This window comes from Rhopalosiphum maidis, chromosome 3, assembly GCF_003676215.2.
Source record: "Rhopalosiphum maidis isolate BTI-1 chromosome 3, ASM367621v3, whole genome shotgun sequence".
Taxonomy (NCBI): Eukaryota; Metazoa; Arthropoda; class Insecta; order Hemiptera; family Aphididae; genus Rhopalosiphum; species Rhopalosiphum maidis.
Genome location: NC_040879.1, coordinates 36,742,491 through 36,757,503, shown reverse-complemented (window position 1 = coordinate 36,757,503; position 15,013 = coordinate 36,742,491). Strand labels below are relative to the sequence as shown.

Here is a 15,013-nt window from a genome sequence, read left to right as displayed (position 1 = left end):
TACTCGTGCATTATTATATTTTGAAATTCAAAATGGCACGAATAAATGAACAAATCAATTTTTCTATAAATGTAATGACGGTAAAGCGAAAAAAAATATTAATATTGTAAATATTATTGTGACGTATCAAAAACGGACAACTAACTGAAAATAATATATTTATATAGCTTCTATATTTGGAAAAAAATATATTTTTTTGAACAGATAATGTTTACTTATTACATATACATATAACCTATACATAATTTAACCGCAGTTAGATACCTAATGCCCATACCTATAGAGTATCTGTATGTGGAATAATAGACGAGTAGACAACGAGTTGATGCACATCGATCGACAATTAAATCGCTAATCGTTAACGAACCACTATTGTCTGTCCAGAGCACACAATCAGTCAGTCGTCAGACAAATAATATATGACATAATGATGATCGAAAAATTATTTTATATAATAAATAAATGATTGATTATGACATAAATTTAGACATCACATTATATGTACGAATTAAAATAAGATATACTGGTGACATATCGGCGCGTAGTTAATTGTTTTGAGACACTACGAGACTAAATGAGACTTGGTGAGGTGGACGAAGTCGAACAAATTACCATACCCCCAAAAGGTGCAATATTAATTAAATGTATTATATATTATTATTCGCGCCGCCGCGTCTGCACCGGCGGGCGCATATATCCTCGATACATCGCGGTGTTGTCCGCTCTCCCGAAGTCTCCAGCTACGTATACGTAATATTCTACTCTGCAAATGATTACTATTGGCCATCTACCGCGTCGTACCCGTGCGGCTGCGACGACCTAATAAGGACGTGAGATATTGACGTGAGAATTATTTTTATTTTTCAGTTTTAATCGTACAAGCGGCGATGGCGCCGCATCGCCAGCGCCGCCACCAACGCCACCAACGCCGCCGCCGATCGCCTATACCGTACTCAGCATCGCCAACGTCGTGACCGCCGTCGAAAAGCGATAAGAGCGACCACGCGAGACGAGACTAGGTCGACCTTGAGCCGGGAAAACGTAAAAGTGGAACAGAAAAACAACCAGCGCGACCGCCGAGCCGCCGATCTAATTATTATTATTATCATCATCGTCATCGTCATCGTCATCGTCGTCGTCGTCGTCGTCGTCACCGTCATCGTTGCGCCGTGACGGCGGCGGTGGCCGAGAGGTGTCTGTCGCGGCCCGTACCCCGCCGCCGGAGGGCGGGAACGCACTGCGCGCGGGCCAATGAGCGTGCGACGTCCCACCCACCGACCGGCGGCACCCGGCGCGGCGTCGAGTCGGTGATCGCGAGCGCGCGCCGAACCTGAGGCCACCGTCGGCATTGCAGAAACTGCACCGGTCGCACCCTGACGCCGCGCGTCTCACATCGAACACGTCGCGCGTGTCGTATTCGCCTCACGCGGTACACCGTTTATTAATAAAATATTACATTAAATTATATTTTATACGGAGCCATTCGGATCGATCGCATTTTATAATATCACCGTAATCGCAAACTTTATATCATTTCGTTCGATCGCCGTGGTCGTCATAACGCCTGCGATGTGAATTATTGTGTTATCGTCCTCATCGCGACCACACACGAATACGTTGGTGATCGCGACGCGGTATTTCTCGTGATTTTTAAATACGACGTACCGGCAGCGAAGTGATTTTACGTCTACTACGATCTCGATTATTCGTCGTTTTTGATATTTGTTTCCTTCCTGCTCGCCCTCTGTCCCCTCGGACACCACTGTTTTCCCCCGATACGCCGAAATGGAAGCTGACGATCCACGTCTGGCCGACGAGTACGTCAACGAGTTCGTGCTCGACCACCTGGACGTGTCAACGGTGAAACGCGAGATCCAGTCTTCCGACTATCACCACCATCACCACCAACAGCCGCACCAAGACCACGGCGGCCATCACCATCACCATCAGCACCACCAACAGCAGCAGCAACAACAGCACCCAACGTGCAATGGCGGCCGGGGGACCGCCGGCGTCAATGCCCGTCTGCCGCCGATGCCCATCACGGGAGCCGACAACGGGGCCACGGCCACGGCCGCAGTGGCCGGCACGGCGGCCACCGCGACGATGGTGCAGTCGTCACCACCACCGCATTACCTGCTCACACCACCGGGTTGTGAACAAGAATACCCACACCATCACCCGCTCATCAGACACCAGCACGCTCTAAACCAGGTAATCGACGGCGTGAGTGGCCCGGGCGCTGGCATGGTGATACACGGACACGTGGCTGCCACGGCCGTGGCGGCTGCCAGCGTGCTGATGACAGGAAGCGAGACCGCGGCCAAGGTGTCGAGAGCCGACCCCGCGACCGTCGGTTCCATGATGTATCCGAACACGCCGGGCACGCCGCCCGACACGCCGCCGGTGAGCTCTTCGCCACCGCCGTCCACGCCGATCCGACAACCAGTATTTATGGACGAAATGATATGGTTAACGCAGCAGTTGCGCCAGGGACAGGAACCGCTCGACTTGCGACCAAACTACGCGGGTTCCGACGAAATGCAGCAGCACCAGCAGCACCAGCAGCACCAGCAGCACCCGCACCACCATCACCATCACCACCACCATCAACAACATCAGCAGCAGCAACAACAAGAACAACAAGAAGACGAAGAACAGCAACAACAGCAGCAGCAGCAGCAGCAGCAGCAGCAACCGGATTCGGCGGTCGCGGAGTGGAACATGGTGCAACACCAACACTCGACCGTGATACAGCCGAGCAACAGCAATAATAACAGTTGCTCCGCGGTCAACGGCAATAAGGTACCGTCGTTTGGTCGTCAAACGCTCCAAGCGCTATTGAGCCCAGGCTCGTCCAACGGCGTCGTATACAACTACGGGAACAGCTGTTCGATTTACCAGCCGCTGTTCTCGTCCCAGCGAGCCATACCCCCGCACCAGAACCGGCCGCTGAGCGTGTCCAGCGGTAGCGTCATGTCGCCCGTGAGTTCCCGCGGCGGCGGCGGTAGTAGCGCGTACACCCGCGGCGGCGGTTCGTCCGATGACCTGATCAACGACGCGCTGCTGCTGCAGCTGCCGGTGCGCGACCTCAACAAGCGGCTGCAGGGCATCTCCAAGGAGGAGATCGCCCGGCTCAAACAGAAGCGGCGGACGCTCAAAAACCGCGGGTACGCGCAGAGCTGCCGGACCAAGCGGATGAACCAGCGCATCGAGCTGGAGAACGCCAACGAGATACTGGCGACCGAACTGCACAAGATGAAATCGGAGTTGTCGCGGGTCACGCAGGAACGCGACATGTACAAGCAGCGGTTTTCCGCGCTGGCCGCGGCCAGGGAATCGATGAGCGTCGCGGCAGCAGCAGCTGCGGCCGCTGCGGCCACTTCGACGGCGTCGTCCACCACGTCCGTGGCCGGGGCCGCCACACAGCGCGTCGACAGTAGCTCCAACTCGCCCGAGCTCTATCTGTGACAGACGAGGAGGTCGTACGCGTCTGCGCTTTGGATATCCAAGTGAGTAATGGCGTTTATTGTAATTGTTATACAAGATGTATAGGTGGCGCGATGGGTGTATAGGTACTCGGGTCTCGTGTATATCCAATAAGCCAGGGCTCACAGTTCATCGTGTCGTGTCCATAAGTTGAGCACAGTCCAACCGCAAATTTTCCGTCGGATCATCGTATATATATATATAGTAAACGACGATACTATAATGACATAAATTCATATGTCGTAGTACCGTACGACAGGCAAAACCGTATGATGAGGTTTTCTGAACGTTGAGCTAATTGATAGATGTTTATTTATGTTAGTTAAACATGAAAATCACTCTAACAGTATCTAAAATAAATTTCTACCTTATATCCCGCTCCCCGCTGTGTGAGAATGCCCATGATGCTTGTATATAATAGGTAAATGAAAGTCATAATTTATTATTTTATAAAAGATGAATTTATCAACAATATATTGTGTATCACACATAATATTTCTACTATTTTAGATCATATAGCTATCATACGGTCTTGTCCCAAGACTAATGCAATTTTACTCCACCTATGGAGCAAAATCATATTTTTAAGTACTTTCGAAATTTAGATTTTTTTTTTAAATCTTGAATCTAAAAATGCTTAAATATTATGGTCTATAAAAGCTAATAATATTTGTAATATAATTATTGCGCAATCCAATTTCAAATCCGCAAAGTGTTGTAAGTTAGTGCTTAGAAATTAGTAGTACGGTTCTGCCCGCCTTTCCTTATCATTATTATTATTACGCTAATAGTCTGCAATCGAATAAAAAAAGCGCGCCACAGATGACGTAGCTGCGAGCCAAACTTAAACGATAAATAGTATAATCAGTTTTGTAGTTTTGTTGTACACCTACACAGTACACGCGAATAATAATAACATAATGATAATTAATTATAATTTATAATGTGTGTTATTCGTCTCATTATTCTCTCATCGTCGCCCCCAATGACAGTTGACCGCATTAAACGTAAGTTTCGCTGCAGCGACATTACCACGCATACCGCCGTAGTGGTATAATGTGTGATGTATATAATGATTACATTTGTAAATGATTTCAATATAGTGGTGCCGATGTCATCTGAAATATTTATGACAATTGTCTATAGTATATACCTACATCACCCCAACCCAATAGAGGTTCATTAACTCCTTTTTAGTAACTACATAATTATAAGCAAATTTCCGAATCTCTCTTGATGATATATGAGGTAGCTTAAAGTCTAGTTTTACTAATTTTAAGTATCTAGACTCACCCTACCACTTAAATTTCCAATGACATTTTGTTACACTTGAACCATAAGATCGACGCGCCCCTGGATTTGAGTAAGTAAGCATTATATAACGTAATATGATGTGCACGATGCTTTTCATATGATACCTATGGGTGGTCTTGGGATTCGATTTTTCTAGTGTCTTCTAGTGAAAAATAGACTAAATCGGTCGGCACGCTTTTATGTTTCGATTATGCGATATAAATAAATTAAAAAAAAAAAAATAATACCAAAAAAATAAAAATAAAAATTTTTTTTTCGGTAAAACGAGTAAAAAAACATGTACTTTGCTCTCGTACATACTCATTATTATTTCTCTCAAATCTATTTCTCTAATATAATACAATACTAGCTGATCCCAAACGGCGTTTCCCGTGACAAATCAAATATAATACCAGTATGGATTTTTCCCTGTCTTAAACTCCGTTAAATGTCAATTATACTATTATACATGTTATCGAAACACGCCTTGTCATTTAGACAGTCATAATAACAATTAAATTTTCTATAACCTGCACTATTACACAGAAATAAAAATGTTCGTTTATCGCGAGCCAACAAACCCCTGCGCGGGCTCCTGTTCATCATAACGAACACTTTTAAGCAAATCTGTTCCCATCTGCAAGTGCACATCGTACGTAGAATTACCTACGCGCCGCAAATACCAGAACCGTATGCGAGTGCAACAGACTTGGCCGCTTACATCACGCACAAACATCGTCTCTTATTAATACAGATAATATATATATATATATAACAGTGATATATATATATATATATATATATATATATATCACTGTTATTATTATATTATGACGTTCGTCCCGTGCGCGCTTCTTTCGTATAATATATATGTATACGGTCGTCCGGAATCGTTTAAATCGCCTCGACAAGTGGTGTACGCAGTCCTCCTCCCCCCCGGCTGCGCTGTTGTCAGTTTCACTCCCGCCCGGCGGCACCGCGACGTCTGCAATAAACGGCTAATGCGTACTTGCCGCGCGGCAGGTCCGGCGCGCGATGACAAACGAGCCTGCCGAAGACGTCCGGTCATTATCTATATCTATCTAAACGTATATATAGCTATATAGGTACGACCGGCAATTGATTCGATATCATTTTTTTTCCGGTTTCCCCGAAAACGACGACGTGCGAGCAAGAAAAAAAAAAATATTAAAAAAAATCGTACACGCGCTCGCCTACATAATATATTATTATAGAGCAGGTATATTGTAATGGCGATATATATTGTGTAGACCTGTCCGTTAAATATAATATATATATAATTTATTGTGTGCGATCTCACACGCGCGCGCGCAAAGGTAGACACCGTTATCAGTCACACGCCGCGCCGCTAATACAGCTATTATTGTGTATAATATATATAACATAAATAGGTGTAAGTATTATTATGCACCGCGTGCTTGCTATGATATTATTATATCTCATATTGTGTACAGTAGAGAGGTACAGACTGATTACGCGTCGTATACTATGACGTCCACTCGCGGACGAGCTTACCGCCCCTACCCCGTCGTGTCGAAGGCGTTCGTGTTTTTTTTTTTTTTTTATTGTTACAAGTACGCGTACGGGGAAATATCTAAATCACAATTTTATTTTTACATATTATGCACATAATGATGATGATATGGTATTGTGATAATATACTCGTAATCTCGAGACGCGAACATTGTAAATAACCTATATATATATATATATTATATGCACCTGCATAACAATATATTACACGCGGTATTTTATGCAGTGTAGCGTGTACAGTGTGATTTCATCAAGCATGCTCATCCCCTTCTCTACTACAGTGATGTATGCAATCATTCGAAATTCGACTTTTATAGAATGTTTAAACATATACACTCGAAAACCACCACATTTTAAAATCATTGAGATTTTTGTACTGCTATATATTAAGGTCTAAGGAATATCCTATGGCGATGTACCAACATCAGCTTTTCAAAATAAATTAAAACTCGCCTTTTCTATTGTAAATTGTTTAGCGGATAATTGTTCTGAACATTTTGGCGTATCAAAATCAAAATTAAAAATTTGTGTACCATAGGATAATAGATTCAAGACGTGGAGGCTATAGTGATTGAAAACCTTAATAATTAATATTAAATTAATGTTAATCAATCAAACTCTTTGAGTGTACCAACTATTGATTTTTAAAAGGTAATAACCTCAAATATATAAATATAATATCATTTTGTATGCATTTTAGCGTTTATGTTTTTTATTTGTAATATTTCGCTCACGAAATAATATAACCGTTTCCAAATTCGATTATAGGAGATGCTTATCTTCTACTATAAGTTCTTATGATTGATTAAAGACTTTCGCGAAGAAAATGTTATCTGTATAACTTATATATTTTCCAAGTTTAATTGTCGCAACCAATCGCGAAGAAGTTTTGCCCTAAACAAACGTAAAATGTACTCGCACTTCACAATAAAACCCAACATCGAGGAGCTATATCTAATAATATTCTAATAATTTTATGCGCATAGGAAAATGTCTATAGATTGCCTTTTTTTTTTTACATATTATGCATATATAATGATAGTATTGTGATAGTATAATATCGAGACATGAACACGCGTACAATACGTATAACACGCGTAAATATATGCAAAGTGTTACAATACGTCATAAACCGTAATATTATTGAAATGCTCATTATAACCGCAAGAGATTTTTGTGTTTCGTCAGAAAAAACCAGTTTATCGTCTCCAAACGAATAATACGCTTTTATCAATTAAACTCCAGTGAAATGGGAAAAAAAATTAACTCGGTGTTTTGTGCCGGTCGATAGAGCAGAATGGCTTTCAAAATAGCTTTTCAAGAATACAGTCTGCACAACATAGGTGCAACTGGGGGGGAGGCTTGGGTGGGCCTAGCCCACCCAGTTTTGTCTGTAGTCCACCCAGTTTTTTAAGTTAGTTAATTATCAATATTAGTGGTGTGGGGGCAAAGTCCTCACGGGTCACTGATATCAATTTAGCCAACGCAGAAATATAGAGCTCTAGTTGCACCTACGCTGCACAACTCTCAAAAACAAGTAATAGGAATTAGAAACTGTGTACGGATATACAACTAATTGAAATAGGTATTACTTATTTTATATTGCGTCGAAGTGTTGAAATTTTCGTTGAACATGTCTCGCATGTAGGTACTTTACTTAATAAATGTGATGTGCACGACGGTATAATGTTATTCTCCTATATACATGGTATAGGTTACAAAAGCTTTTTGTTTGTTTTGTAAAACAAAAATAATATATCATGCGTAGCCCAACCTGTGTAAACCGGCTGCAATATTCGGTGTGTAGTTTTCAGATTTTTTTTAGTCAAAACAAATTCATGAGAAGTAATTTAAAAATGTTTATTGGATATATTAGAATGTGACGGTATACTAATAATATAACACTCTACCGCAGACACGAGCTGGTCTCGTTCGAAATAATAATGATTACCGATTTGCTTATTGTTTTTGCAGAATACACGCGCGAAACTGTATTAAACTGCAACATCACAATATATAATATGGCGTGTTAAAAATAATATTACCAACACAGACAATAATTTAATTATAAATAGGCGAATAGTTTTTTTTAACAGACTAATTGAAATTATGATAAACCATCCGACTAGACTTAATTATAGTCTATAAAGACTATATGAGATATGAAAAATATGTATTTGCAATTATCAAATATTATGCTATTATTGTTATTCTTAGGTATTACACAATATTTTGTATTTCATTAAATTACAGTAAATATATTTATTTGCACTGAAAATTCCACGAAACATACCTATTATAAAAAAAAAGTATCTAATCTCTAAGAATACTATTTAAAACAAAATGTATAAATTTTTTATGTAAGCACCTATATTATATAATATTATATATTTTAATAAATTAATATTTATTATTGTATGAACACATTACAACAATACGACTAGGTCTCAGGTTATATTATAGTATATTTTTTTTATTTTAATAACAAGTCGGTAGTAAAGGCTATTATAATTACCATCAGTGGCGGATCCACTTATAATTACTTAATATCTAGTTAAACACTTGGACATTATTAATGTAGGTAATTATACAATTTTATAAATATAATTATCCTTAAATTATATTCTATCGATTAAAGTGGTCTATTTTAAAAAGTTCAGAACTATCTTGCTCTGTTTAGGGCTGGATCCAAGATCGAGTAATTTACGTGTAAGTTTTCTGTTATGTTGAAATATCAACAGTCCTGTCCATAATGCTTACATTCTATTAATAAGTACTTTACTATGAGCGTTATGCCGCACACATCACATATATAGGGGGTTCTTCTTTTATCTCGAGAAATCCGTGGGTCTTGTGTGCCAGATTCTTAATCAGTTGATGACTTAATAAATTATTTGTCTAAAATACTTATTATTGGTAATTTTTCCACTTTTGACAACTAATAACTTAATTTTGATCATAAAATTATTATTTTATTAGTAAAACATCAAGTATTAATAGAGTAGTATAGTAAAGAAAAGAAACTTAAATTAATCGTGTATTGAGCAACAGAAATTTTAATAGAGTGGTAATTTCAGTTTTAAATGAGTAATAACAATATATCTTGTTTGACAGGTATAATATTTAATATACATTTGGTCTGTATAAAATATTTTTTCTCTGAGGATAGCACTTTGGTCTTTGTATAGGTATCGTACAACAATAGTAGGTACAATAGTATCATTAGTGTCAATAAATTACATTTAAACATTTTGTCATTTATTATTGTTCACAGCTAAATAATAGTATCCTATAGTACCTATATACTCTTAATGTAGTGATTAAAATAAGTGAGGTAGGTAATGAAACTGCAGATCTTCTACGATACATTTAAAAAATATCGTTATAATCAGCTGAATTTTTTAAATTAGGTTTAATGGCAACGTTAAAATGTGCCCTTAAAATAATACATATTATTATGTTATAATAATGTGTATTTATGATTACTATTAAAATAACCAGTTTGCTCCACAACTGCATACATAAAAATAAACACACAACTATTTCATAACGAATATATTTTTAAACTTTTAGCATTAAGAATACACAACTCTATAGGTATTGTTTATTCTATAATCATAATGAATTTATTCCGATCCTGATTTTTTGAATTTTGAAGTAAAATTAAGAACAATATCATCAAATACTTAGTTTTGCCGTACCAATTAAAGAGTGAAATAAGGCTGCAAGTTGTTAATCGGGTAATTTTGTTGATGCATCTAAATCAAAATTTAAACAAGTAGTTTTTGAGGTATTCTATTTTGTGTACCCATTGAGTCACTGATGATATTATTATTAATATGTTCAAGATAATGGATTTTAAAGATGTGTGGGCAACAGTGATTCAAAAACTTAAATTATTAACATTTTATAAATTGTAAAAATTCCCAAGCATAATAAATACTAAATGCAATATTCCTTGTGTTTTGTATTTTTAATTACTATTATCCTTAATATACACGTTTTAAACGTTAATAAATCGAAAATTACTCGTTCGAATTTAGATTTGGATACATTAAAATTTAAAAAAAAAACATCCGATTTACAAATTACTGCAAAAAAAGTTGGTACTCAACTGAAAAAATTAAATTTGAATCGTCATAAGACTCCTTATATAGTGTACAATTTAATTTCTCAAAACTTCACACATCAGAATTTGAATAAATTCACAATTAAAAAAAAAGAATGGGGTGTAGAAGGCTTGATGAATCGTTCTGTACACACATTATATATAATGTATACCTATATATACACAAACAGCAATACGGTATATAACACGCGGTGCGTCTGTTAAACCATCGATTTCTATCTCGTTGCGGCGTTTAACACTGCAAATGACGGGGTGGTGCAACTTACCGCCGTGCAAGTATTTCATGTATGTGTGTGTGTGTGTGTGTGTACAAGGGCCACGCGCGGGAAACAGTTATATCGTTCGATTGACGTGGGTGAAGTGTACACGCACACAAGGCACTGTCTTCAGCAATGTAGTTTAGTGTGGTTAACTGACCGCCCGAGAATTGGCCATCGGTAACGACTCGCCATTCAGACCGCGCGCGTTCTTCAAGACTCGCGTGCATGCAGGCGCTATTATGCGCTAATTGCGATTTGCGGGAGTCAGAATCGAAAGAAAAGCCTTTTTTTTTTTCAGCGCGAAAAGGAAATTTTCAAAAATAAGACTCAATATTATATAACATTATTTTACACCGCTCAAAAACATATTATATATAAAATATATTAGCGTTAAAGTATAAAATAGTATTATTCCATAAAATATCTATAGGTATATTAGACATTATATAACTAAGTCAAGGCAATAAACCATAAAATTTATAAGTTGACTAGATATTTTATAAATTTCCTCGGATTTTCCAGTCATACTATGTAGTGTGTATAATAAAATTGTTTTAAAACTACAGCATGCCTTTAAAGCGAGTATTATATATATGACGTATTATTTTTCCATTTTTTAATCATCTTGCAATAATACATAATATAGTACCTTGTATTCGTTTCAATTAAGTATATAGTCAGTTAATAAATTGACTTGTAGTTATTTTTTTTATAGGTATTATTTATTGTAATATATTTATGTGTTTACACTAAATTGACAATATTTTAATTTTAGTTTAGATTATATTTTATAATTATATTTTAACTATTTTCAATTAGGGGTTGTATTGAATAGCAGCTACTTTATACTTCATAGGAACAATTATTTCTAGGTACACCTAATATTAAGTTAATTTTAATAAAATAGGTCAATTAAAACAATACTTCAAATTATAAATGACAGATTTAATACTTTTAACCAATATATATATATATATACATAAGCGTGCGCACGAGGGGTTCCAGGTATGCTTGGGCACCCCCGACATGTAATTGGGGCTCTAAAATTTAAGTTCTATAGCATATATATGGGTCCGTATTTTAACTAATTTTACTAGAATAAAAATGATATTTTTTCTAAAATATGTTGTAAAAAATTATGTTTTGAAATAAAAAAAATTATACAACTTAAAATATTTTAAATTTGCGTGGTAAAACTTATTATGATTATAACAGCTAGATGTTGTTGACTACAAAAGTAAAAATAATAAATAAAATACATTGTAATTATCTTGAAAATAGATTTTGATACAACTATCTAATGAAATATTGTATAACTTGGTACTAGTAATACTACTGATTAATATGTGACATAATTTAAGTAGTGTTTATTCAGGCATTATAATTTATTTAAATATGTACATGTCTTGTTAAGAGAGGGCTCAAATTCAGAAAAGGGCCCGACAAAAATTGTAGGCACCCCCCGAAATTCAGGTCTGCGCACGCCTATGTATATATATATATATATATACGTATCATACAATATAAAATACAAAAAGAGTAATTTTTTTATTTTTTTTTCTCAGGTGTCTACCAACGTCCGCCAACAATAATTACGGTTCGCGAACATCGCGAACTTGAAATCGTACACAGATTAACTTCAATAACAAAAGGATAAGACTAATAAAGTAATTTGTTTTGTTTTGTTTTTTTTTCAGTAGTTATATATTTATATTTTAATAGTGCATATGCGATTTTTATTTTTTTTTTTTTTATTTTGTTATTGTACAGTAATAATATTTCTGTTTTCCTTCTTAACGCCAAAGGACTTTTCCCCATAAGACGTATACAAACGTATACGATAATATTATACTATGTTAAATCGGCGTACGCTTAATAATAATAATTATAATAATATACCAACTCATGTATACATGTTATGTTATTACATTTAATGTTTAAAAAATGTATGTAGGTAAATTAATCGTACCCACCGAAAAAAAACGTGTTGACTTTTCTCGCTCACACCGAGGACCGCGCGGTGCGTACAGTTATAATTGTTTTATTTTTGACATTATAACATTAAAAAAAAATGTATGGGCTTATGACCTATACGCGTTTGAATTTCGCGAGAATATAGTTGTTTGTACATAACCAAATTTTGAAAATTTTATAGTTACCCAGAAAACCGAAATTGTTTCACATACAAATTATACTATCGGTTTATACCACATTATCGTGCTATAAACAGTAAACGCATAGGAAAATATGTATTATTTTTATTCCATTACGACGTCAATTTAATTGCCATGATTTAGCAAAACAGCAATTCCGTCATTCCGCGGCCAAGAAAACCACACCAATTAACCGCCCGTGTAAATATTCTGAACGCTTCTGAACAGCGGCACTAACGGCGTAATGTTTTTTTTTCTTCCGATCGTGCATAATATTATTATTAAATAGGTACGAACTACGTCGAAAATATTTTTCACTCAAAACACCAACGCGGTTGGCGCGTTTCCAAACATATTTCTTTTACGGCCTATTGACCGTTTCGAGTACAGTCACTTTCCAACCATATAATGCTACGTTATAGTAGTTACCGACTATATACTACCCTTAAACGCGCCGGTCGAGATTTTTCAGTATATATTACACGTAAATTATGTATAGAATCGACGTATGTGCTCCTCAGCTACGTAACGCATACAAAATAATAACAATATTATTAAAACGATTTTTTTTCCGCTCGTTCCCGTTAAAAACGTACAATTAAAACGCTTCACTAAATTACTGACATTATTTTTTCATACCCAATTTCGCCTAGTAAAATGCATTTCCTGCATTTGACGAGCATAAAATATGTTGTATATTATTATTTAGTTGTATATGTTTAGGTGATTATGTACTAAATGTCTAAATGTCAAAACTCGAACATCGGTTTGTGTACAGATGTTTTTTTCCATATATATATATATATATATATATATATTATATTATATTATTTGTTTTTTATTATTATGATTATTATTAATACGCCGTTATTAAAGTAACATAAAAAAGATTAAAATTAAATAATTGTAAGACGCGACTTAAACTGGGCGCAGAAACGTACAAAGTGCTGTTTCGCATACATATGTATTGGCCGACGCCACAGTAATGTACACGCACAAACATCTGTTAAGTAAATATAGTGCTAAAATGTTTATTTATTATTATTATTATTATTATTATTACTATTATTTATATATATTTATATATAAGTAGAAGACAGTCAGAAACGTTGAAAATTAAAATTCATAAATATATATTTAACCGTCCCATTTGATATTAACATGATATGTATTGATCTAGGACGGGTTTAAATCTAAGAGGGTATTGACATTATATATAATATATTAAATGTATTCCATCCGAATCGTGTGTCATCTGTCCATCTACGTATCGCACACTTTGTCATTGAACCGCCCTTAAATAAATTTAACTTTTACCGAATTATCCGGGAATAAAACGTCAGTGTCATTTCTCATTTTATAATAATTTGATACACAAACCTACTCTAATGCGTAAATTTGACTGTGCGTGAAGTTAAAACTATTTTCAATGTTTCAACGGCGTGGATAGTTTGCGTGAATGATATTTGTCAGACATTTGGCTCATGCAATTATCTGTATACAGAAAATATGTTAGCTGATACTTATTAAGAAAAATGTTTAAAAAAAATGTTTGTGATCGAGGGTGCACGATAAATATAATTCAGCCGGATGGCATTAGGCGACGATCGAATAAAACTACTTTTCGTTGTTTCTCAGATTTCGATATCGTCGTTTAACAAACTATATTATATTATCCTAAACTTCGTGTTTGATAAAGTTAAGGTACTTACGCGTGTCACCGACTACTGTCGGCTTACAGTTTTTTGACTCTCCGTAATATCCCATACTATCCTGTATAATATATGTCACGTTTATATACCCATCATCGGCTAAAAGTTTCTAATTCGTCTTCTATTTATATGTTTCAACAGCGGGCTTTGAACTCCGAAATTGTTTGTATAATTTCTCTCAGCCTTTTTTTTTATTTAGAATTAAGCAATAATTAATGATTTTTTTTATTATTATTATTATTATTAATGAGATTTGTTTATTTCGTTTTATTTTATTTTATTATTATTATTATTATTATTATTTTTTGTTTATATGTAATTGTTGTATAGTTGTTAAATATTGTTTTACACGATTGTACTACCTAAACTTTTGTAGGTTTTTCGTCTGCAATTGATGGTAATAATTATTATTGATATGTGAAT

The 15,013-nt window shown here is 36.2% G+C and overlaps 1 protein-coding gene across 1 annotated transcript; it reads left to right on the top strand.

The window, feature by feature from the left end:
- The first annotated feature begins 1,259 nt into the window (after positions 1 to 1,259).
- On the top strand, positions 1,260 to 14,791 carry LOC113558716 (alpha-protein kinase 1). Its single transcript, XM_026964231.1, has 2 exons — positions 1,260 to 3,512; positions 12,291 to 14,791. Exon 1 carries the CDS (start codon positions 1,786 to 1,788, stop codon positions 3,469 to 3,471), a length of 1,686 nt encoding a protein of 561 aa, XP_026820032.1. The 5' UTR covers positions 1,260 to 1,785; the 3' UTR covers positions 3,472 to 3,512; positions 12,291 to 14,791.
- Positions 14,792 to 15,013: the final 222 nt, after the last annotated feature.

Bases quoted from the DNA above. Each gene is read 5' to 3' on its own strand.
- LOC113558716 (XM_026964231.1), top strand. From the start codon at position 1,786: ATGGAAGCTGACGATCCACGTCTGGCCGACGAGTACGTCAACGAGTTC.